The sequence below is a fragment of the Ovis canadensis genome, chromosome 22 (genome assembly GCF_042477335.2).
Source record: "Ovis canadensis isolate MfBH-ARS-UI-01 breed Bighorn chromosome 22, ARS-UI_OviCan_v2, whole genome shotgun sequence".
NCBI classification, from domain to species: Eukaryota; Metazoa; Chordata; class Mammalia; order Artiodactyla; family Bovidae; genus Ovis; species Ovis canadensis.
The window spans coordinates 22,642,222-22,666,378 of record NC_091266.1 but is presented as its reverse complement, the minus strand read 5'-3'; the positions used below and the strand labels follow the sequence as shown (position 1 = coordinate 22,666,378).

At 39.1% G+C, this 24,157-nt stretch overlaps 1 protein-coding gene across 2 annotated transcripts in view; it reads left to right on the top strand.

Moving 5' to 3' along the window:
- Nucleotides 1-24,157, top strand: part of PRKG1 (protein kinase cGMP-dependent 1) — a 1,303,224-nt gene that overhangs the window by 926,427 nt on the left and 352,640 nt on the right. For both annotated transcript variants that reach the window (XM_069567846.1, XM_069567847.1), the window contains one exon: nt 2,192-2,255. In XM_069567846.1, coding sequence (XP_069423947.1) covers nt 2,192-2,255 — 64 coding nt within the window. The remainder of the gene's footprint in view (nt 1-2,191; nt 2,256-24,157) is intronic.

Here is a 24,157-nt window from a genome sequence, read left to right as displayed (position 1 = left end):
CTGGACAGAGGGAGAAAAATACTTCATGGCATCACCTCTACGTGGAATCTAAATGAAGAACTCATGAAAACATACAACAGTAGTTGTCAGGGACTGAGAAGTCGGGGGAATAGGTTACAGAGTTTCAGCTTCTAACCATAGTTGACAGCACTGTATTGTATAACTGAAATTTACAAAAAGAGTAGAACTTATACATTTGAAAAGTACGTAAGAATAAATATACAAATGTGTTAATTAGGTTAACTGGATGAGAGGAATTGTTTCACTATTTTCACTTTAAATATCTTGCATTTTTGTCAATTATACCTAAATGAAGCTAAATTTTTAAAAACTAAGTAAAATTATAAAAAATAATTTATTAAAATGACCTCCTAAAACTTAACGGTTTTGTTTTCTTTAGTGGGTTACATAGTCATGCAAATATTATTTTTTTCTCATGACTAAGAATGCTCATGAAAATGAAAATATAGAGTGGCTTGACATAGACTTACCACAGAAGTATTAGGGCTCTCTAAAGAAGGCAGCCAATTATAATGAAATGAGAAAAACTCAGTTGTAGTTTGTGTTTTTCATAAATACCCACCGGGATAGAAATATTCTAATTATTCTTGCATCTCAGAAGAAACTGAAATATGTAGCTCATTAAAAGAACATGGAAGGACTAGCTTTTTCAGCCTGCATAACTCATGGAAACAGCTTCCTCTGTCTTCCTCTCTTTCTCTGATATGTTTCATCCAGCTGCTGAAATAGACCGCCTTCTGGAAATTAAAACCCGCGTGGCTCAGACCATAGCAGTAAATCTGGTGGAACAGATGGTCCTGGTGAATCGTTTTACCTCTGCATAAAACCTTAGGATTTTATCAATAGGCTCTACACTAAGTAATGGGAATCAGTGACAAATTAACAGTAAAACTTTCATGCTTATATCCAAACACGATGTTCTGGCTTCTTACATTGTATTCATTCTAATCAAGCCAAAACCATTGTCCTCTAGCAACAAAGCTGAGATAAGTCTCATCCCGCTCATCTAACTCATTTAAATGTTTGTTCTATAGCAGTTTACCTAAAGATTGAGTTTATCTAAAGATCAGTCTTTAATAAAATACCTTACATACAAATGTATATCCACTCATCTATAGTCTTTTCTCTACTCAAGATTGAAATAGGGTTACATGAGAATTTAGTTCCACATCCCAGTTAGATTTTCTAGTGGAGTGGATTTTCAAGAATTTTATGTTAATAAGTTTTTTTTTTCTTTTAAAGCTGCTGTTATTATCCATAGAAAATAAGTTTCGTTGATTTGTGTATTCAACGTAATTCAATATTTCCTTGCTGGTCTGTGAGTTTCCCTAATCAGAAGCTGAGAAGACATTTTTCAGGGTCTACTATGAATCTGGACTTTTTTTCTCCATCCTGTCTGATCTGATCCCTATAACTGTCCTGGGAAGCATTTGGACATCCATCTTTTCATAACTTTATTCAACACATGTTCTTGAGTTGTTAACAAATCACTAAAGATATAGGAACTGAGCAAAATAGATACAGGTCTTATTTTTGTGGCGTTTGATTTTGGCAGTAAGGACGGCCAGTAGCAAATATCTGACTAATTATCTAATTACAATTGCAGGAAGGGATAAAAGAGATCATAATAGGCAAACCTTATCTAGCTGGGGAGAGACTGGTGAAAGTGGGAAACGTCCAGTATTATTGAATGCATGCTTGCAGTGCTGAACGTGTCGGCAATCAAGCTACGTCTTAAAAGATGGGTAGCAGTTGGCCTGTTGAGAGGGGAGACAGAGAGTATGTATATGTAGGGGGAGTTCCTGGAGAGGGTGATGGGACTGGAAGGAATCTCGTGACAGCAGGCTGATAAGGGAGAGGGTGGTTTTCTCCCCGTTGTAACTGAGGCATTCAAGGTCACACAAGGAAATCTAAGTGAAATTTGAACTCAGTTCTGTCCAACCTCCAATTCTTTCTTGGACATCATGAAAGTTCTGTCCAACCTCCAATTCTTTCTTGTACATTTCCCCTGTTAGTCTTCAGATTTATGCTTAAGTTATTGCTATGATCTTCATCTGAAGATTCTTAGTGAAGAGATCTTTTTGCATGTTCATTCAGATATATTGCTGTTTTATTTATAAAAGTGAGCTGCAGTACATGCCTTCAGCATCATCTCTGTATTGTTTTTCAGCGTTCCAACATTCCAGAGCCTTCCTGAAGAGATCCTCAGTAAGCTTGCTGACGTCCTTGAAGAGGTAATTGTTTTTAGTCCTTGAACTTTTTGAGATGGGACTCAACCCATCACAGCTGTGCAATAAGTCACAAACTGCAGAGACCTTTTACGTTTTTTTGAGCACTGGGATGAGATATATATTTGGCTTCAAATAAAAGCAGCTCCAGCATATCTGACATTTATAGGCAATTAGTAATGTGAAAATCAACTTAACTATAGCAGAAGGAAATTTTTTCACTGTGGCAAACATATTGTTACTTTGATTTCCAAGAAAGGGAGATGGCATATATATCTCTTATTTCAATTGGTGATAAGCAACACTGTAGTCATTGCTACTCTGAAGATATAAATTAGCAAATTTATAACATGAATTAGAAGGTTGGGTACTTTTTTTTTTAGCATATGAGTATTTTATGCATGTAATTGTATGTGTGAATGTGAAACTATCACGGTCACTTCTTTTTCTCTGCACCTATAAAGCACAGGAAATATTGAAGCAGGAGAAATGCAGGAGGTTTAGACAAGTAGAGCTTGAGTGAACACAAGAGTATAGGGTCCCTGGTGCCTATAGAAACAAGGAAGCCACAGTACCTGGGCAATTATGCAGGCAGGGAGGTTGATGGAATGGCTGGCTCTGTGGCAAATCTGTTCTGACATCTAATTTCTCAGTGATCTAGAAAGCAAGACCACCAACTATGGGGCAGATGTTTGAGAGGTTTGAAGACAGAAGAGAAGGTATGAGAAAAGTAGAAGAGGAAATGGACTAGGAAGGCATAGTATGATTGCCAATCATCATGCAGGCACTATTGGATATTACCAATCCCAAATCTCAATTAAACAGGCAAAAAGAGTTCATCCAGGATGTATGATAAGACAGGTAGATCAAACTCCACTCTGTTGCACCAAAGGATGGGAGAATTTTTAAAGCACTGGAATGGGTTGGTGGAAAAGTATTCCAGTAGGGGTGTTACCACAGAGTAGGTTCTTGTCTCATTGCAGAAAGAATTCAGAAATGAGATGGAAGTCAAGAAAGAAAAGTGAAGATTTATTAAGCTCTTAAGGGAAGAGCTGGGAACCAGGTGGGCAGTTGCCCTGAGTTTCTTTGGCAAGTTGGTTATATGAGGTGTGAAAATAAATGGACAGAATATTCATGGAGGAGAGAGGGGTTTGGGGTTATATATTTCCTGATTTTCATCCTAGCTCTACCTTCCAGGGTAGGAAGGATTTTTGTCCTTATTTAGTCCTTGAGAAAGACATTCCTGAGCTGTAAAACAGGAGATCATCAGCCTGGAAGAAGATGTGTATCTCAAAACAGGCAAATTGAGAATTTACAGTTGAAAATTTTCTAAAGTAAACACCCTAAGAAAAGGGAAATCGGGAGCCTGATAGTATCAGAGAGGAGCCTAAGTTTAGTCAAGTGAGGGGGCTGTGCATTCTGTCTTGCTTGCCAGCCCATTTGCTCTTGTGTGCTTTTTCAGCCCCATTTGTTTCTCTAGATTCAAGTCCCAAGTAGACAAAGAAGGGGATTTAACTAGGGCTGGCATTTTGCCAGGGAAAGCTGAGTGGTTGAAAGAGGGAAAAGGGGTTGAAGATGCAAGTGAAGGAAGGATTATAGAGACTACTCCTGGAATTTCGATTGGGCAAGAAGGAGAGGGATGCTGGAAGGAACAAGGGTCAGTGAGTGACTGGGATCAATGGATTTTAGTCTCAGGAGGCTGAAGAATTTTTTGGAGTTGTGCTATCATAGAGATTAACCGGAAAGATACTGAAAAAGTTTTTGTCTCTAAGTACTTACTCACAATACCTCATAACTCAGTCAGTAAAGAATCTGCCTGAAATGCAGGAGACACAGGTTCAATTCCTTGGTCGGGAAGATCCCCTGGAGAAGGAAATGGCAATTCAGTCCAGTATTCTTGCCTGGAAAATCTCATGGACAGAGGAGCCTGGTGGGCTACAGTCCACGGGGTCACAAGAGTCGGACAGGACTTAGTGACTAAACCACCACCGCTCACAATGCCAGTAATTATATGATACACAGAATTTCAAAGGTTTATGTCCACAAATTCTCAAGAGTCTTTTATCAGAGTGAGCTCTCCTAGGATTTACTGTTCTCTCTCATCTTATATGGGAACACAAAGTAAAACAGAAGTAACATTTGATTCCTATGTTAAAATATAAGAGATCCCTGAGAAAAAATTACTGGCTTCCTTTTTTTCTGAATGTGCCAACCGCTGTACTTGCAACCTCTGTAAATGAAAAGCTGCTTTCCCCAGTTCTGTTCTTTGTTGAATACACTGAAGAACTCTCTGATGACCTTTTTCTTTTTCTTTTTTTCTAAACGAAATGAAATAAAGTGCAAAATCACTGGCCCCAATCAAGCCTGTCCAAAATAAAATATAATAAAACCCCATGAAATGCTTTAATCATTTTCTTTCTTTTCCACAGCTGTGGAAGCATTTGCTATGTTTTGCAAAACAATAGCCATAGCTCTATAAATAATTTTGACCAAAGAAATATTTTAGTATTTTATGTCCGATTTTCTCATCAGAAGATGCCTTAATTTATGTTATACAAGCCACAGTACAGTCTACAGCAAAACTGCATGAAAATAGAAACAGATGATTAAGTGCCCACACATTTGCTCTGAAGACATACAAATGAAGTAAACAGCCAAAATATGTAGTTAGACGTATGAATGTACTACCCAATGCACAAAAGTGTTCAATTCATGTTGAATAAACAAGCACAATGAGAAATTAGATTAAATTATGTATCAGATAGAGTGAAGCAAATTTGGAAGAACAAAAGCAATACCAGTGTCACTTAACATTAAAGGAAAATGTGCTTGCATAATAATTGAGCTGTCTTTCTTCCTGCAACAACTACAAGAAAATGAAAGAATCCCAGATCGTTTTGAAAAGAAAGCCTGTATAATCATTGTGTTTCACAAAGAAGCTTATAGCCTTGTTAAAACAAATACTTATGGAACATCTGCCATGTGCCAGTAACTGTTCCAAGCTCTGGGATTCAGGACCTTGTCCACACAAAGCATGTTTCAGTGGAAGGTACAGATGAGACATAAGGAAATGGCATCAAAATAGCATTGAGTGAGAAGGCCACTCTTTATTGGTTTAGGGAGGGAAGACCTCTCTGGTCTCAAGCTGAAATCTAAAAGCAGATACAGGATGCCATGTGTATAGGACAGAGAGAAGAGAAAGCATAATATCCTAAACTAGGAATGAGTTTGCTGTTCTTAAGGAATAGGGAAAAAAAAAATTACAGTGAAATGAGATGAGGCTAAAGAAAATAGCCAAGGCCAGGTGGCAGGGGACTTTGCTGATTGTGATAGGAGTTATGATAAGGTTTTTAAGTGCAATGAGAAGATTTTTAGGGTTCTAAGCCATAAAATGACATGATTTGGGTTGTGTTTAAATGATAGCTCTCTGTGAGAAGAATGGATTATAGACGGACAAATCAATTATTTAGACAAAATAGCCCCAGATGAGGGTAGATGTTTGTATGTGGATATACTTTCTTATTGACTGTTTCATTCCATTCATTACGAAACAAAACTTCCAGCGTGAGGGGAAGATCTTTAAAGGATAGGGGCAGGGTACACAAGGACTGAGTTCAGTTCAGTTCAGTCGCTCAGTCGTGTCCGACTCTTTGCGACCCCATGAATCGCAGCACGCCAGGCCTCCCTGTTCATCACCATCTCCCGGAGTTCACTCAGACTCACGTCCATCGAGTCCGTGATGCCATCCAGCCATCTCATCCTCGGTTGTCCCTTTCTCCTACTGCCCCCAATCCCTCCCAGCATCAGAGTCTTTTCCAATGAGTCAACTCTTCACATGAAGTGGCCAAAGTACTGGAGCTTCAGCTTTAGCATCATTCCCTCCAGAGAAATCCCAGGGCTGATCTCCTTCAGAATGGACTGGTTGGATCTCCTTGCAGTCCAAGGGACCCTCAAGAGTCTTCTGCAACATCACAGTTCAAACGCATCAATTCTTCGGCGCTCAGCCTTCTTCACAGTCCAACTCTCACATCCATACATGACCACAGGAAAAACCATAGCCTTGACTAGACGGACCTTAGTCGGCAAAGTAATGTCCCTGCTTTTGAATATGCTATCTAGGTTGGTCATAACTTGTCTTCCAAGGAGTAAGCATCTTTTAATTTCATGGCTGCAATCACCATCTGCAGTGATTTTGGAGCCCAAAAAAGTAAAGTCTGACACTGTTTCCACTGTTTCCCCACCTATTTCTCATGAAGGGATGGGACCAGATGCCATGATCTTAGTTTTCTGAATGTTGAGCTTTAAGCCAACTTTTTCACTCTCCTCTTTCACTTTCATCAAGAAGCTTTTTAGCTCCTCTTCACTTTCTGCCATAAGGGTGGTGTCATCTGCATATCTGAGGTTATTGAGATTTCTCCTGGCAATCTTGATTCCAGCTTGTGTTTCTTCCAGTCCAGCGTTTCTCATGATGTACTCTGCATAGAAGTTAAATAAGCAGGGTGACAATATACAGCCTTGGCGTACTCCTTTTCCTATTTGGAACCAGTCTGTTGTTCCATTTCCAGTTCTAACTGTTGCTTCCTGACCTGCATACAGATTTCTCAAGAGGCAGGTTAGGTGGTCTGGTATTCCCTTCTCTTTCAGAATTTTCCACACTTTATTGTGATCCACACAGTCAAAGGCTTTGGCATAGTCAATAAAGAAGAAACAGATGTTTTTCTGGAACTCTCTTGCTTTTTCCATGATCCAATGGATGTTGGCAATTTGATATCTGGTTCCTCTGTCTTTTCTAAAACCAGCTTGAACATCAGGAAGTTCATGGTTCACGTATTGCTGAAGCCTGGTTTGGAGAATTTTGAGCATTACTTTACTAGCATGTGAGATGAGTGCAATTGTGCAGTAGTTTGAGCATTCTTTGGCGTTGCCTTTCTTTGGGATTGGAATGAAAACGGACCTTTTCCAATCCTGTGGCCACTGCTGAGTTTTCCAAATTTGTTGGCATATTGAGTGCAGCACTTTCACAACATCACCTTTCAGGACTGAGAGTTAACCCAAAAAAGGAAACAAACATAATGAAAGAGAAATGAGCATAATGTTGTTGGTTAAGTGATTTAGGATGGTATTTGTGACTGCAGGACAGATACATGATGTTTGGGGCATCCTACTCTAAAATTGAAAAAGAAACCATTATATGAGTAATTTCTGCCATTGCCCGCCCACCTCCCCACTTCCCTCTTCCATAATTTGTAGTGCAGATGTACCCATTTATCTGTTCTTCCTTATGAGATTATAAACCAGGAACAAATATCCTTATTCTTAGTGCTGGAATTTAGTGCCCCTTTCTGTTTCCTTTATATCACGTAGTACAAGTATTTTCTTTATTGAATCTCTCATGACTTTTTCAGGAACATAGGAAAATTTTCTCTAGTTCCTTTGAGAAGTTGTGTTTATGCATAGATATCAAGAGATTCTTGGTCAAAGGTCTATCCAGATCAAGATCAACAGTTCCAACATTTTCTTAGGTTGTGTTTTGCAAGACAAGTTGAAGTAATTAATTGATTCTCTAAGTATTCACCTTCATTGTCACCATAGTATGTTCTTCTCATCTCATATCTGACTTAAAGCAAGTCTTAATAATTAGTGGAAATCATTTTTAGAGCTTCAGATTTGTTTTGCTAAAGAAGGTATTTTATAGTTTTTAAATAAATTAAATTAAATTTAAATAAATTTAAATAAATTATAGGAGAACTTTTGGGCATATATAGGGAATAGCAAGATCTGACTGACTTTGTAAACTAGTTTCATTAACTTCTATACTGTTCTGTATACTAGAGTGAGAACTATGTTGAATTCATTCATATTGAATGTAGTCAAATACTGAAATCTAGTCTGAAAGCCTAGGAAGTTCTTATGGGTAAATGAAAAGAGCTGTGAAATTATAACTAGGATCTAATCTGTTTTTCTTACTATAGCAGCCTAACACTTTCCTTCTTCCTTTATGTACACATAATTAGTCTCTGTAGATGAATTACATTTTTCAGATGGCTGGAACAACCTGTAACCTGTAGCTAATCTCCACCTGAGAAATAGCTTCCTTCAGTGGCTACCTACCCAAACACAATGGAGGAAAGTCACTATAAATAACTCAGTGTCTAATATATATCCGCATATTAGAACTGTGGTGAGATCTTTAAAGGAAACAACAAATAAAAACAATTTCTTATAGAGAGGAGGAGAAGAGATTAACCTGATATCATGTTACAAAGAAGCTTGGAAATTAATTTGGGAAGGAGTTACGCTTTCACCAATAAGGGTGAAAATGCTTATATAACACAAGTAAAACCATGTTTTTATTGAAGACAATAGATTAAAAAATCAAGTTAAGCCAACAAATTCGCTTTTTACCACTGGTATAGCTCATTATTTCTTTGTAAATAGAAGTGGGACATGGGTGCTATATTTAAGTCTCCTGATTTTTAAATAGAAAATAAAACATGTGAGAATCACTTCTCTGGTTACACTGAAATCTTTTCACATCCAGTTCTCTCATGAAACACTGGATTCGGTTCTCTTAGAATGAGAAACTCCCGTACAACTCAGCAATCCCACTGCTGGGCATACACACCGAGGAAACCAGAATTGAACGAGACACGTGTGCCCCAGTGTTCATCGCAGCACTATTTATAATAGCCAGGACATGGAAGCAACCTAGATGTCCATCAGCAGACGAATGGATAAGAAAGCTATGGTACATATACACAATGGAGTGTTACTCAGCCATTAAAAAGAATACATTTGAATCAGTTCTAATGAGGTGGATGAAACTGGAGCCGATTATACAGAGTGAAGTAAGCCAGAAAGAAAAATACCAATACAGTATACTAACGCATATATATGGAATTTAGAAAGATGGTAAGATAACCCTGTATGCAAGACAGCAAAAGAGACACAGATGTATAGAACAGTCTTTTGGACTCTGTGGGAGTTGGAGAGGGTGGGATGATTTGGGAGAATGGCATTGACACATGTATAATATCATTTAAGAAATGAATCGCCAGCCCAGGTTTGATGCATGATACAGGATGCTTGGGGCTGATGCACTGGGATGACCCAGAGGGATGGTATGGGGTGAGGTGGGAGGGGGGTTCAGGATGGGGAACATGTGTACACCCATGGCGGATTCATATTGATGTATGGCAAAAGCAATACAATATTGTAAAGTAATTAACCTCCAATTAAAATAAATAAATTTCTATTAAAAAATTGTACACCTTACTTCATCAAAAAAAAAAAAAGAAAAAACTTCTGCTTCACCACCTTTTTAAGAGCTCTCTACCTCTGGGTCTGCAGCTTTATGTGATTAGATCTGAGATACATTTGAGTCTAAATAATGGATTGTTCTGGTTTGTGTCCTTATACAGGGCATTTATTTATGTTTTCAGTTTGGGGATATTTATACTGTTTTGGCCCTGACAAGATCTTGGACAAATAATACTCCTCCAAGTTTCTGAAATATCGAAGAGGACAGGATGAGAAAAATAGAAACAGAAAAGAGGCAGGGAGAGAAAACTTTTTTTTTTTTTTTCATCTTACCATTGCTCGGTAATATGCTAAAAAGCAAATACGGGATCACAGTCCAGGGATCACTTTTGGAAAAGGAGGTTAATGTAACACAAGGTGCCCCACGGCTGGTTCAGTATGCATTGTTCTAGCTGTGCGACTGTTGCTTGGAGTCACCATGTCATGCTGACATCTTCTCAAATTCCTTTGCATTCTCTCCAGTTGCGAGTAATACAAGGAATAAGTACTGCACTTGATGAGTTATTGGAATGCTCTGACGCTTTCTCTTTTAATCATTCTAAGCAGGTCTAGACTCTTTCGAAAGAAACTAGTGTAGTACCAAAAGTAAGAAGTGAAGTCGCTCAGTCGTGTCTGACTCTTAGCGACCCCGTGGACTGTAGCCTACCAGGCTCCTCTGTCCATGGATTTTCCAGGCAGGAGTACTGGAGTGGGGTGCCATTTCCTTCTCCAGGGGATCTTCCCAACCCAGGGAAATAGAAAGAAACAATATTGATTCTCTTCGAAATCTATTGTTTTGACTAAACTTTTTGATTCTTGCTATTCAGGGCCAAGTTGGAGGGAATTTTAGGTACCCGTTCTTTTCCAGTTGCTTTGGCCTGGTTGCCATTTCCTTCTCCAGGGGATCTTCCCAACCCAGTGGAGTAGACAGAAACATTATTAATTCTCTTCAAGATCTATTGTTGTGACTAAACTTTTTGATTCTTGCTATTCAGAGCCAAGTTGGAGGGAATTTTAAGTACCCATTCTTTTCCAGTTGCTTTGGCCTGAAGGACTCTGAATTTGGACAATTCTGTTTAGATCTACCTGGTTCCTTTTGATTCTTTTTGGGTTTTCACATCTACAGGGCAAATGACTGCTTCTGAAGGAGGAAGAAGTAGAAGCGTGTATGTTTGTATTTTTGTGGCAGGGTGGAGAGATTAAAAAGTAAAGACAGACTTTCAGTTCACGTGAATATCTGCCTGTCTTATTCTATTAGACAAGTTAAGTGCAATGGGAGAATATATTTGCAAATTAGAGATGGGATAAGGTAGTTGTATTAGTCAGAGCTCTCCAGAGAAAATGGAACCAGTATGATGTGCATGGTTGAAAGAGAGATTTATTTTAAGGAATTGGCTGCTGAATTACGGATGCTGGCCATTTCAGAATCTGCAGAATAAACTGGCAGGCCGTGGGAAAGCTGACGCTGTGGCTCGAGATCAATGCCATCTGCTGGCAGAGTTCCTTCTTGCCTGGGGAATGTCAGGCTCTGTTCCTTTAAGATCTTCCTTTGATTGAATGAGGCCCGCACACATTATGGATGGTAATCCACTTTCACATTTAAATCAATGAGTTTTGAGTAATCTAGTCTCCAAGTTCACTTGCTGAAACATTAATCTTATAACATATACAAAAAAATTCAGAATAATGTTTGACTAAATATCTGAGCACTATGGCCCAGCTAAGTTGACACATAATATTATCATAAGACTTATGTCTAGAATATATAAAGAATACTTATAAATTGATACTAAAATGATAAATAGTTCAATTTAAAAATGAGTGGATTTTAAAAGTTAATAGATAAAAATGAGTGAATAGATATTTTTCAAAAGGAGATATACAAAAATCCAATAAGTACATGTTTCTTATTAGCAATCATCAAGGAAACAAAAATAAGAACCCTAATTATGCACCACTTCATACCCTCTAGGGTGGCTAGAATAAAAAAGACAATGACAAATCTTGGTGAGGATGTAGAGAAATTGTAACTCTCATTTGTTGCTTGTGGGATTGTAAAATGATGCAACTTCTTTGAAAAATGTTCTAGAACTTGATTTGTAAGCATTTATATAATTCCTTCTTACCCTGAAGTTTCTACCTCTTTAAATTATGTATTTTGCTTATTTGTATAATCTATACCCATAGTCTACAAAATATTCAGTTTTCATTTTTATTCAACTTCCTCACTTGAGTTGAACCAGTAGCCCTATGCCTGACAAAGACCCAAAATATCTAAACAGGTTGGAATAATGGATGGAATCCACTAAAATTAGGTAACAGAGGAGAATATAGTTTTGCACATGATTAAACAGAAAAAAATACAGAAGGAAGGAACAGAAGGATAGGATGGTGAAGACAGGGCAGACTGTAGGCAATGTTGCTGGAAACAAGGGAAGAAAACAATTGAAATAACTTATAAATTTGCCCTGGAGAAGACTTTGGGGAAAGGTACTGGATTCCTTTTTAACTTAGTGGACACAGCTTTCTGTGTACAAAGGATGGAGAACTCCATCTCTAAAAATAGCCTGGATGAAGGATTTAACCCATCACAGATGAACAGGGACAAAGCAGTGTCTGCCTCTTGTAGTACTATAGGTCTTAAATTGTGTAATTATTGTAAAATTATTAGCATGCAAGCATCATTTCAGATGTCCATCATCAGTGCTTACCAACCCCTTTCACCTGTTGATACATAACGGAAAATGTTTATCCTGCACACATATTGAGGTTAACAAGTAAAACTCCTTATGGCTGGAGGTGACTGGTCAGGGATTTTGACTGTCCCAAGTCCTACTGGACTCTCCATCTGAATGGCTGAGGAGGCATTTTGTAATGTCTTGAGACATCTATGCCAGTTATAATATTGAGTGAGGTTAACAGAAGGCTGCCACTGAGGGCAGAAGGCTACCCTCTAATGGGAAGGAGCCAAGGCGCTATGAATCATTCTACAATGCATAGGACAGCTTTACAAGAATTTGTCCAGTACCAGACGTCAGTAGTGCTGAGTCTGGGAAATTCTCCTATAGAGTAAATGTGGTAGGACTTGGGAAACTCCGCTGAAAGTGTGAAGGAGATAAAATCATGTAATATGATTAAGGCTGCCAAGGACTGGTGGACTACTTTGGCCAGAGTGGTTAGGAAAGTTTCATCTGAAGAGGTGACTTTGAGTTGACAGCGATTGCAAGCATCACAGATAGCAAAATATAGTATATAATGTTAAGTATGACTAGATATCATGCATATTTGAAAAACTGCAGTATATAAGAAATTAGTTAAGATAGTGTACATACTCATGCATTGATTTGGTGCTTGAACAATATTGATTTTTTGGATTCTATCTAACTCTTAACATTCTGTACAATCACATTCTCGGTTGAGATCTCTCTAGTCCAGAGCCTCAGTCATTTTCATTTCTACCCCTGTGGGAAGTGTCTTCTCCTTTATCTCCTTGATCTATTTAGCTATCATTATATGGAAGAAATAAGTGCTTGTCCATTGCTTTAAATTAGTCTCTAGTTTTGTGAACTTTTATCACTTTAGACTGTAAGTTCTTTAAAGGCTGTTGCTGTTCAGTCACGTCCAGTTCTTTGTGACCCCATGGACTACAGCACCCCAGACATTCCTGTCCTTCACTATCTCCAAACATGAGTTTGCTCACACTCATGTCTGTTGAGTTGATGATGCCATCTAATCATCTCATCCTCTGTCTAGTAAAGGCTAATGATATATTCATAATTTCTTTTCGCAGGGTACTTGTAGGCAGTTGAAAGAAGCAACAGTAATACCTTCAACTTATTAAGGTTGACTGTGCCAGGCTAAGGGCATCTGTTTAAACCTCTGAGGTCACTACTATTACAGTTGACCCTTGAACGACAGCAGGTGTTAGCGGTACTGACTCTCCATGCAATCAAAATGCCACAATCAAAAGCACTACTGCATAAGTTTACAGTAGGTCCTGGTATACATAGATTTGGAACCACAGGTTCAACTGACCTTGCATTACTTATAGTACTGGACTGTCATATTTAGTGAAAAAAATCTGCATGTATGTGGACCCCCACATTTAAAAGGCATGTTGTTCGAGGGTCAACTGTGCTTTTACTATTCGTAGTTTATAACTGGGGAAACTGTTCAGTTCAGTTCAGCCACTCAGTCGTGTCTGACTCTTTGCAACCCCATGAATTGCAGCACGCCAGGCCTCCTGGTCCATCACCAACTCCCGGAGTTCAATCAAACTCATGTCCATCGAGTCAGTAATGCCATCCAGCCATCTCATCCTCTGTCGTCCCCTTCTCCTCCTGCCCACAATCATTCCCAGCATCAGAGTTCTTCCGATGAGTCAACACTTCATATGAGGTAGCCAAAGTATTGGAGTTTCAGCTTCAGCATCAGTCCTTCCAAAGAACACCCAGGACTGATCTCCTTTAGAATGGCCTGGTTGGATCTCCTTGCAGTCCAAGGGACTCTCAAGAGTCTTCTCCAACACCACAGTTCAAAAGCATCAATTCTTCGGCACTCAGCCTTCTTCACAGTCCAACTCTCACATCCAACATGACCACAGGAAAAACCATAGCCTTGACTAGACAGAACTTTGTTGACAAAGTAATGTCTCTGCTTTTCAATATGCTATCTAGGTTGGTCATAACTGCTTGCAAGGAGCAAGCATCTTTTAATTTCATGGCTGCAGTCACCATGGGGGAACTGAGGATCAAGTAATACAGCTAATGCGAAAGTAGTTTATTCCATCCAATCTGATGCTGGAATTGGCACCTTTCATTACTATGCTGTATTCCATCTTGAAAATTCATAGCATAAATAAAGAAGAAAAAAATTATTTTCCCCCATTACCTACTTTTTTTTTAATAGGAGATGCCTACTTTTCAAAATATTTACTTGTCTTTCTCTTTTTTCTCCTTGGGAGTAGTAAACTTTTTCCCAGTCAGCATTTTTAATTTGTTATGACAGGAATCCATTTTATGCCTTTAACAAACTTCAAAACCAAGCAGTTTCTAGTCTTTTTATCACTAGGATGTATATATTTTGCCTTATGAGGTCTGTAACTCATTAAAATGTATGTGCTCTCCAAATATGAAACCAATCTGTAATAAGTCAGCTTTCTAGACAACATTCATCAGTTCAGTTCAGTTCAGTCTCTCAGTCGTGTTCAACTCTTTATGACCCCATGAACCACAACACACCAAACCTCCCTGTCCATCACCAACTCCCAGAGTTTACCCAAACTCATGTCCATCGAGTTGGTGATGCCATCCAAGTATCTCATCCTCTATCGTCCCCTTCTCCTTCTGCCCTCAATCTTTCCCAGCATCAGGGTCTTTTCAAATGAGTCACCTCTCTGCAACAGGTGGCCAAAGTATTGGAGTTTCAGCTTCAACATCAGTTCTTCCAATGGACACACAGGACTGATCTCCTTTAGGATGGACTGGTTGGATCTCCTTGCAGTCCAAGGGACTCTCAAGAGTCTTCTCCAACACCACAGTTCAAAAGCATCAATTCTTTGGCACTCAGCATTCTTTATAGTCCAAATCTCACATCCATACATGACCACTGGAAAAACCATAGCCTTGACTAGACAGAACTTTGTTGACAAAATAATGTCTCTGCTTTTTAATATGCTGTCTAGGTTGGTCATAACTTTCTTTCCAAGGAGTAAGCATCTTTTAATTTCATGGCTGCAGTCACCATCTGCGGTGATTTTGGAGCCCAAAAAAATAAAGTCTGACACTGTTTGCACTGTTGCCCCATCTATTTCCCATGAAGTGATGGGACCAGATGCCATGATCTTCGTTTTCTGAATGTTGAGCTTTAAGCCAGCTTTTTGACTCTCCTTTTTCACTTTCATCAAGAGGCTCTTTAGTTCTTCTTCACTTTCTGCCATAAGGGTGGTGTCATCTGCATATCTGAGGTTACTGATATTTCTCCCAGCAATCTTGATTCCAGCTTGTGCTTTCTCCAGCCCAGTGTTTCTCATGATGTACTCTGCATATAAATTAAATAAACAGGGTGACAGTATACAGCCTTGACATACTTCTTTTCCTATTTGGAACCAGTCTGTTGTTCCATGTCCAGTTCTAACTGTTGTTTCCTAACCTGCATACAGGTTTCTCAAGAGGCAGGTCAGGTGGTCTGGTATTCCCATCCCTTTCAGAATTTTCCACAGTTTATTGTTATCCACACAGTCAAAGGCTTTGGCATAGTCAATAAAGCAGAAATAGATGTTTTTTCTGGAACTCTCTTGCTTTTTCCATGATCCAGCGGATGTTGGCAATTTGATCTAGTTCCTCTGCCTTTTCTAAAACCAGCTTGAATATCAGGAAGTTCACGGTTCACGTATTGCTGAAGCCTGGCTTGGAGAATTTTAGCATTACTTTATTAGCGTGAGATGAGTGCAATTGTGCAGTAGTTTGAGCATTCTTTGGTGTTGCCTTTCTTTGGGATTGGCATGAAAACTGATCTTTTCTAGTCCTGTGGCCACTGCTGAGTTTTCCAAATTTGCCAACATATTGAGTGCAGCACTTTCACAGCATCATCTTTTAGGATATGAAATAGCTTAACTGGAATCCCATCACCCCCACTACTAGAGTAGTGATGCTTCCTAAGGCCCACATGACTTTACATTCCAGGATGTCTGGCTCTAGGTGAGTGATCATACCATTGTGATTGAGTCGTGAAGATCTTTTTTGTGCGGTTCTTCCGTGTATTCTTGCCACCTCTTCTTAATATCTTCTGCTTCTGTGAAGTCCATACCATTTCTGTCCTTTATTGAGCCCATCTTTGCATGAAATGTTCCCTTGGTATCTCTAATTTCCTGAAGAGATCTCTAGTTTTTACCATTCTGTTGTTTTTCTCTATTTCTTTGCATTGATCGCTTGGAAGGCTTTCTTATCTCTCCTTGCTATTCTTTGGAACTCTGCATCCAGATGCTTATATCTTTCCTTTTCTCTTTGGCTTTTCACTTCTCTTCTTTTCACAGCTATATGTAAGGCCTCCCCAGACAGCCATTTTGCCTTTTTCTTGGGGATGATCTTGATCCCTGTCTCCTGTACAATGTTAGGAACCTCTGTCGTAGTTCATCAGGCACTCTGTCTAGAGAGCACTTGAAGTTGTTGTCACGTAATAATATATAAGCGTGCTTGGTACTTGTGGTTTTCTCCCCTTTAGGGGGTTTGTAAACAAATAGTGAATTTGTGTGAAGTATGAATAAGTAGCTCATCTTTAACATAAGTATGAGATCCTATTTACAGAATGCTAGTTGGTAGTATTGGAGCAGATCATGATAAACCTTAAATTCCTTTCAGAGAGCAGAGTCATAAACCTTGGTCTGAATTTTACGAATTGCTCCAATTAAAGTATAACCTGATTTTTTAAACTTTTCTTTTTTAATCGAGGCATCTTTGTAGCTACTAAAAAACTAGTTTAGGAGCCTGTGCACAGTTGGCATCTGAGACATAAACAATTGATGAATATAAGCCACCCACTTGCACTTACAGTAAGAAGCTGAAGATAAGAAAATCAGTTGGACTTTTAGTTTTTTCACAAAATACAAAGCTTGTCTGGGTTTGAGAGAGCTATCAAACAGCTTAGGCAGGAAGCAATGTGGGTGTTAATTTCCAGGTCTCCCAAAGGCCTCTGGCTATAGGTCCTCCTGGAAATCCATTACAAGGTAACCTACCACTCCCCTGCAGAGAAGGAGTCATGCAGTTTCTTAGGCCAAATAGCTACAAGGCTGCTTCCTAGTAGATAAGGCTCTGAACATGGGCAGACAGTATTTCAGGCATGAATGTTCATCAGAAGTCAGTCAATATCAATAAGGAAGGAACTGTGACCAGCCAAGGCTGTAGTGAGACTGCATCTGTATGGAAAAATCCTGTGTGTCTCATGGCCTCTGTCTTCTCTTAATTGCTATGAGATATTATCAGTGAGCTTCTCAGCTCTCTGGGAAGAGTTACCATTTATTTATTTATTTTTTGAACTTACAATGGAAAATTATTATTTTAATAAAAGTAGCATGCTTTGTTTTGTAAATAGACTTGCAGTGCAACACCATTCTGTCATTTCTCTTTGCTTCATATGACTTGTGCAAATTACTTTATGTTTCCAAGAATCATTCACTATTGTGAGCATGAGAGCAGCTGAGCTATCCCTGACTCCTCTTCTCTCTTCCAAAGATATTCTTTAAGATCAAGTCTTTCTTTTTTAGAAGCTTGCCCTAAGGCAGCTTTATCATTTTGCTTGTTGTTTCCTTAATTCTTTCATAGTTTGTGCTTCAGAATCATATGCTTGCTCCTGTATTGCCTGGAACTTGTCTTTTTTTCCCCCAGTTTTCTCTAAATGCCTTAAGGATAGGATGTGTCTCAGCTTATATCCCATTTCCAGCTGAGCAAGAATTTGCCCGACATTTACTGCATAGCCAATAAGTATTTTCTGAATGAATAGTCTAAGTTGGTTTCCAGTAAATATGTGCTATGTGAGTGATGCAGTGAATGAAACAAAACTGTTCTGTTTTATGTTTGGATGCTCTCGCATACATCCAGACTGCAAACGTGTCGAGGATCAGAGGCATGTGTTCTGAAATATAAGAATTTATAAGTATTATCTGATGACACAGGCTTCTCTGATCGCTCAGTGGTAAATAATCTGCCTGCCACTGCAAGAGACGTGGATTCAGTCTCTGGGTCAGGAAGATCCCCTGGAGAAGGAAATGGCTGTCCATTCTAGTATTCTTGCCTGGGAAATTCCATGGAGAGAGGAGCCTGGCAGGCTCCATGGGGTCGCAAGAGAGTCGGGCACGACTTAGCAACTAAGTAACAACAGCGACCTGAGGATATAGAGAGGGTAGACAGAGGATTCCCAGGGACCCAGAATGAAGGTCGGCTACAGAGAGATGCCGTGGCGCATCAACAGCTTACAAGATCATGGAAAAGGAGTACGACATGGTTCTTCGGTCAGCTGTCTGGTTTCTCTTGGTCATTCAGGGAGATATAACAAAAGCCAAACTTTTGGAAGGATAGCTCCTTCCAAAGGAAGGGGAACACTCTCATAAACATTCCAATGTAATGTCCGTAGGCAGAGAGCTGAGTAAATTATTGCTTGATAGCTAGGGGATAAAGGCCTCTAGAAATCACCTTCCCAATTTCCTGCAATTGAAGTTCAGTACTTGTTTATGGCAATCCCCCAATCTACAGTTTTACAGTGTATATATCTGTTCTGTCTTTTTACTTAGCTTCTCATCTAAAGAATAGAGATGGTTCCCTGACACGTGTGTGCTGTTATTGTTTAGTTGCTAAGTCACGTCTGACTCTTTTGTGACCCCATGGACTATCGCCCATGAGGCTCCTCTGTTGATGGGATTTCCCAGGCAAGAATACTGGAGTGGGTTGCTGTTTTCTTCTCCAGGGGATCTTCCCATTAGACATATGTAATATAACAAAATAATCAACTCCTTTTTTAATTGTTCCTCAGATTTTGGATATTCTGTCCTATTTTTTCATTCATTTCTTTCTCTTTATATTTCCGTTTTGGAAGTTTCTATTCACATGTTTTTCAAGCACACTGATCTTTGTCTTGGTCATGTCCAGTCTGCTGATGGGCCCATCAGAAGCATTCTTCATTTCAGGTACAAGGTTTTTATTTTCTAGCATTCTTCCACAGAATTGCTACCTTTCTGCTTACATTACCCATCTGCACTAGTATGTTGTCCACTTTTTCTGCAAGAACCTTTAGCATATCATTCATTGTTATTTTAAATTTCCTATCTGATAATTTCAGAATTCCTGCCATATCTGAGTTTGGTCCTGAGGCTTACTTTGTTTTTCAAATTGTGTTTCTGGCTTTTAGCATGCCTTTCAGCTTTTCTGTTGAGAGTAAGACATGATGTATTGGGTAACAAGAATCAAGTAGATAGACATTTCGTGAGAAATTTTGTGTTTATCTTGCTAAGAGTTGGATTTTGTTTACTGTTTGCTGTAGTGGTAGTGTTAAAGGCTATGATTTCCTCTAGTGTTTTTGTATCCTTCTCTTTGGGTCTTTGTGGAAACTCCTTCTTAAATAGATTCTGAGATTTGCCGTCTTCCAGCTATAATCTCTCATTATTCTACAGGAGCTATTGTATTGATGCAGTAGAGTATTAGGGTTCTCCAGAAAAGCAGAACAAGGAGATTGTGTGTGTGTGTGTGCATGTTTGTGTATGTGTGTATGTATATATATGGGGGGGTGGAGAGAGAGAGATTATATGGAATTGGCCCATATAATTTTGGAAGCATAGACATCTTAAAACTCTGTCATCTGCAAGCTGGACACCCAGAGAATTTGCTAGTATAATTCAGTCTGAATATGTAAAGGCCTGAGAATCAGGGGAATCAATAAATAGTGTAGGTTCCGATCTGAATCTGAAAACCTAAGAAGCAGGCATACTAACGGTAGGAGATTGACGTTCTGGCTTAAACAATCAGGCAAGAAGTCCAAATTCCTTTTTCCTCTGTCTTTTAGTTCTCTTCAAGCTCTCAGTGGGTTGGATGATGCCCATCCACTAGTTCAAATGCTAGTTTCATCCAGAAACACTCTCACGGATATGTTCACAAATGATGTTTAGCCAGATATCTAGGCACCCTGTGATCCAATTGAGCTGACATAAAATTAACCCTCACAGATGGTAAGGTGTGGAGGGGAGGAATGTATTCTGTACTCCTGTTACTAAGTCTCAGTCTTTTAGTGAGCCTGAGTTAGGTATTTCCTTCCCCCTCCCATCAAAGGCTAGATGGGACTAGAATTGAGTATTTTCTTCACTGAGGTTCATCAACCTTTGGTAAAACCTTCTTTGGCTCTGCTAAAATAGTTTTCCCAAGTGTAGGTCTTGTTAAATAGAAAAGAGAGAGCTCTGAGTATATTTAACAATAAGGCTTTCCTCTTTCCCAGAGGAAAGCACTCAGAATTTTTATCTTACATTCAAGGTTAGAACGTGGTAGAGGGTAGTACTCCTGGAAATGTGGGGAGGCCCCCTAAGATTGGGCCTCCAAGGAGTTTTCAATTCTCAAGCTAGTCTTCAGTGAGCTTCTAGGGGTGCATCAATGACAGGTTGAAGCGTTCTTACCTGTACTGACTTCAGTTGGGGACTTCTCCCTCTGGGCTTTTGCTGTGAATCTCTATCCCCATCACCAGTTTTCAGGGCTGCAGTTTGTCCTGTGACCTCAGTTTTCTGATGGATCTAAGAAAAATTACCAATCGTCAATTTGTTCAGGTTTTTTTCTTGTTGTGAAAATGATGACGACTTCCAAACTCCTTACGTGTCATACTGGAAACCACTGTGTTTTATTATTAAATGTAATATCCCTGTAAAGCACTTGGCATAACTCATGCCATAAAGTGAAACTATATAGTTATTACTGTAATGTATTATTGATTTCATCAATATTATTTTCTAATAATATTTAAATAACATGGTATAAAACGCATCAAAAAAGTTACTGCATCGCTCTGAGCAAACTAAAAGATAAGTTCTTCACAATGTTATAGGTTTAGGGAAGGAATTGGCTCTGGTCAGAGGTCTGGAGCAATCAGAATTACAGGGTGATGCTGGCATGAAGAACAAATCTAAGCTGAAAGCTGAGCCAGAGAATCTATAAGGAGAGGGACCAGTCAGGAACATGAAGAAAAATAGCAAACATTAAACTCAAGGGAATGTAAGTTTGGGAATAGAAAAGGTGATGAAGGAGATCATAGCCTTTTTAGATGGTTGACCCATAGCAGAACTGATGCAGCCAGCTTCATCTTTTGTATTCAAAGATCGTGCTTCTGTTCAGTATAGCTATTCGTTCCAGGAGATGCTGAAGTTTATCCAAGAAAGGCTGCCCTTTGGTTCACAGCTGTCGCCACTGTTTAGAGCAAAGCTGTCATAGACATGTGGCCTGCCCAACCTCTTCTCTCAAACAGAACCTCCTTATCCCTGAGTACCATGGGTTTCTAGGGGTTCACTTGCCCTGTGTGCTGCTGAACTTCTCAGTGGTTTGGAACTGTCAGTGTTTGAAAAGTACCTGCAAAGAAAGGGTGATCTGTCTGACTTGCCTACTATGGTCATACCAGTTCACCATAGACTGATTGCTTGTGCCCTATTTTCCTTGAACATTTCTTGCTTAGCATTTTTATTTTTTTCTTACCACTTCTAAGTAGCTCTAGAAGCTTTTCTTGCTTCAGGATCTCATGCTCTACATCCTTCCTTAGTTTATAGTATTAAGATAGGTATGTATGTTGATATCACTTTAGAAAATCAATTTTAGATGGATAAGATAGAAAAAAGGTCATCCTTGCAGCCTGAAAGAAGATTGGACCCTAAATTGGACCCTAAAGCCCCATGAACTTTCAGTTTGTGCTAGACCTTGATTCTGATATTAGTTTCCTAAAAAGATTAGATCATGTGACTCACCTGGGGAGGTTGCTTAAAATCAGATTTTAATATACCTCAGAACAACTGAGATGTATCTAGGGAGGGGCCTCAAAGCCTGGATTTTCCATAATACTGCAACTTTGCAGTTCAAGTTACAGATTGGCATCAGAGACCATACACGTGCTTACCCACGTGTGCACAGATATGTGTGCCTTCACTTTTCATAGATTCCCACTTTGTTTAGTTATGGAAACAGAACACAGTGGAATGCCTCTTCCTCCTATGGATACCCTGCTGTGAGTGACATTTGAGACAGGCAGGATCCTGCTAGGACTAAAAGAGAAGGTGACACTTGATTCTGTCCGTGTCCTTTCATTATGTGGCATATGTTGTCATTTGAGAAGACATTGCCTTAAAATTTTGGCATTTTCATTGAAGGCAGGGATCAGCAAATAGCCTTCCACCTATTTTTGTATGTGAGCTAAGAATATTTTTTTAACTTTTAAATGGTTGAAAAAAATCAGAATAATAATAGCACTTCATGTCAAATGAAATGTATGTGAAATTCAAAAGTAACTTTTATTGGAAGCCAGCCACACTCATTTCTTTACTTACTGTCTATGACTGCTTTGACCCTGCAGTAAAAGCTAAGTAGTTACAAACAGACAAGACCTGAAAACCTGGAATATTCGCTAGCTGGACCTTTACAGAAAAAACAAACCCTGATTTAAGAGACGTTGACAGGTATCGAACTCTCGGGGATTGTGACCAACATCAGCAGAGTACCGTCCTTATCTGATGGAAGTGGAGTCAGGGATCTTGAAGGATCACTCTCTGCTCCCCATTTTCCAGGGACCTGGAAACATTCCACCCACTTAAACTTGACTCTGATTTTATATCCTCTGACCTGGAGGTTCTGATAATGACTTTAGGCTGAAAACCAGAGTCACAATCCATTCCCTCCCTAATATCCTGGTGATTAATGTGGTCCAGATAATTTAGGAAACGCCAGTTCTAACTTGATTTTATGAAGGAAATGATGAACTTGCTTGTCAAGGTGTCAAGTTATTTGCTGAAGGTATTTGTAACTGATCTTTGGAAGTGATGGACTAAACTTCAATTCTCTGAAAGACTTTCTTGGCATTATATCATATGCCTTAAAATAATCACTAGTAGGCAGTGACTTTCTAGGCATACCAGTCAGTGACACCTTTAAGGAAACAGATCACATTCTTCAAATGCAGGCAGATGAGATACTTCCCATATTGAATTAGAAAGGGTTGTTGTAAGTGGAAACCAGGAGGCTCCTGGGGCTTCTGTCATTGCTCTCAGTGTCAGCTGCTGAAAAGCTTAAGGGCCAGAAAGCTTAAGGTAGAGAGAAAAGAAAAGTTAATAAAGAACAATCCCAGTGTGCTCTGACTGACACTTGATTTGTTAATCTTCCTTCCTGATTAGCATTAAAGCTTCCCCTATTTGGTGAAAAAGATATGTGGGTGAACTTTCACTTCTAAAGAGATGTTTTAACCGCTGCTCACCATCCTGAGACGAATATCAGTAATTAAAACTATTCTCGTTTTCTGTCATCGTTATGGCTACTGTTATTAATCCCCAACATACAAAACCACAATGCTAATGCTGGCTGGCTATACCAAACTCTGAAATCCTAATTATCATTCCCAGCTCTAGAAACGAAGCTATTTGTAAGAGCAAAGTAGTTATTGAAAGGACAGGGTAGCTGTTTAATGTCTTGTTGAGTTGGGGTTCACCAGCTAAAAGAATTTTGGAGAGTGACACCCTACTTTCATTCTGCTTAACTGATTTCAAGGGTTGTTGGATTTGTTCCATAATAGTTTAAGTTGCACGTATAGACCTTGACTTCTCAAATGTGACTCCCCTGCTGAATTTGCAAACAGCTATCATCACTGCTTGGCAATAATCAGTTACCTCCGGGCATATTACTGCTGATCTGCAAAAAAAGAGATAGTTAGTGGGAGAGTGGCTTTAATATTTTAAAAATAGTAAATCTGTTGTTTAGAAGCAGCCCACACAACTGTGTGCAGTAGTCTAAAATGTATTCTTCTCTGTTTAGTTACTTAATCCATTATTCTGAAATTGCAGAAAAGGGAGTATTGCCCCAGGCATTCATCTTTGAGTTGCTTTTATTTGATGT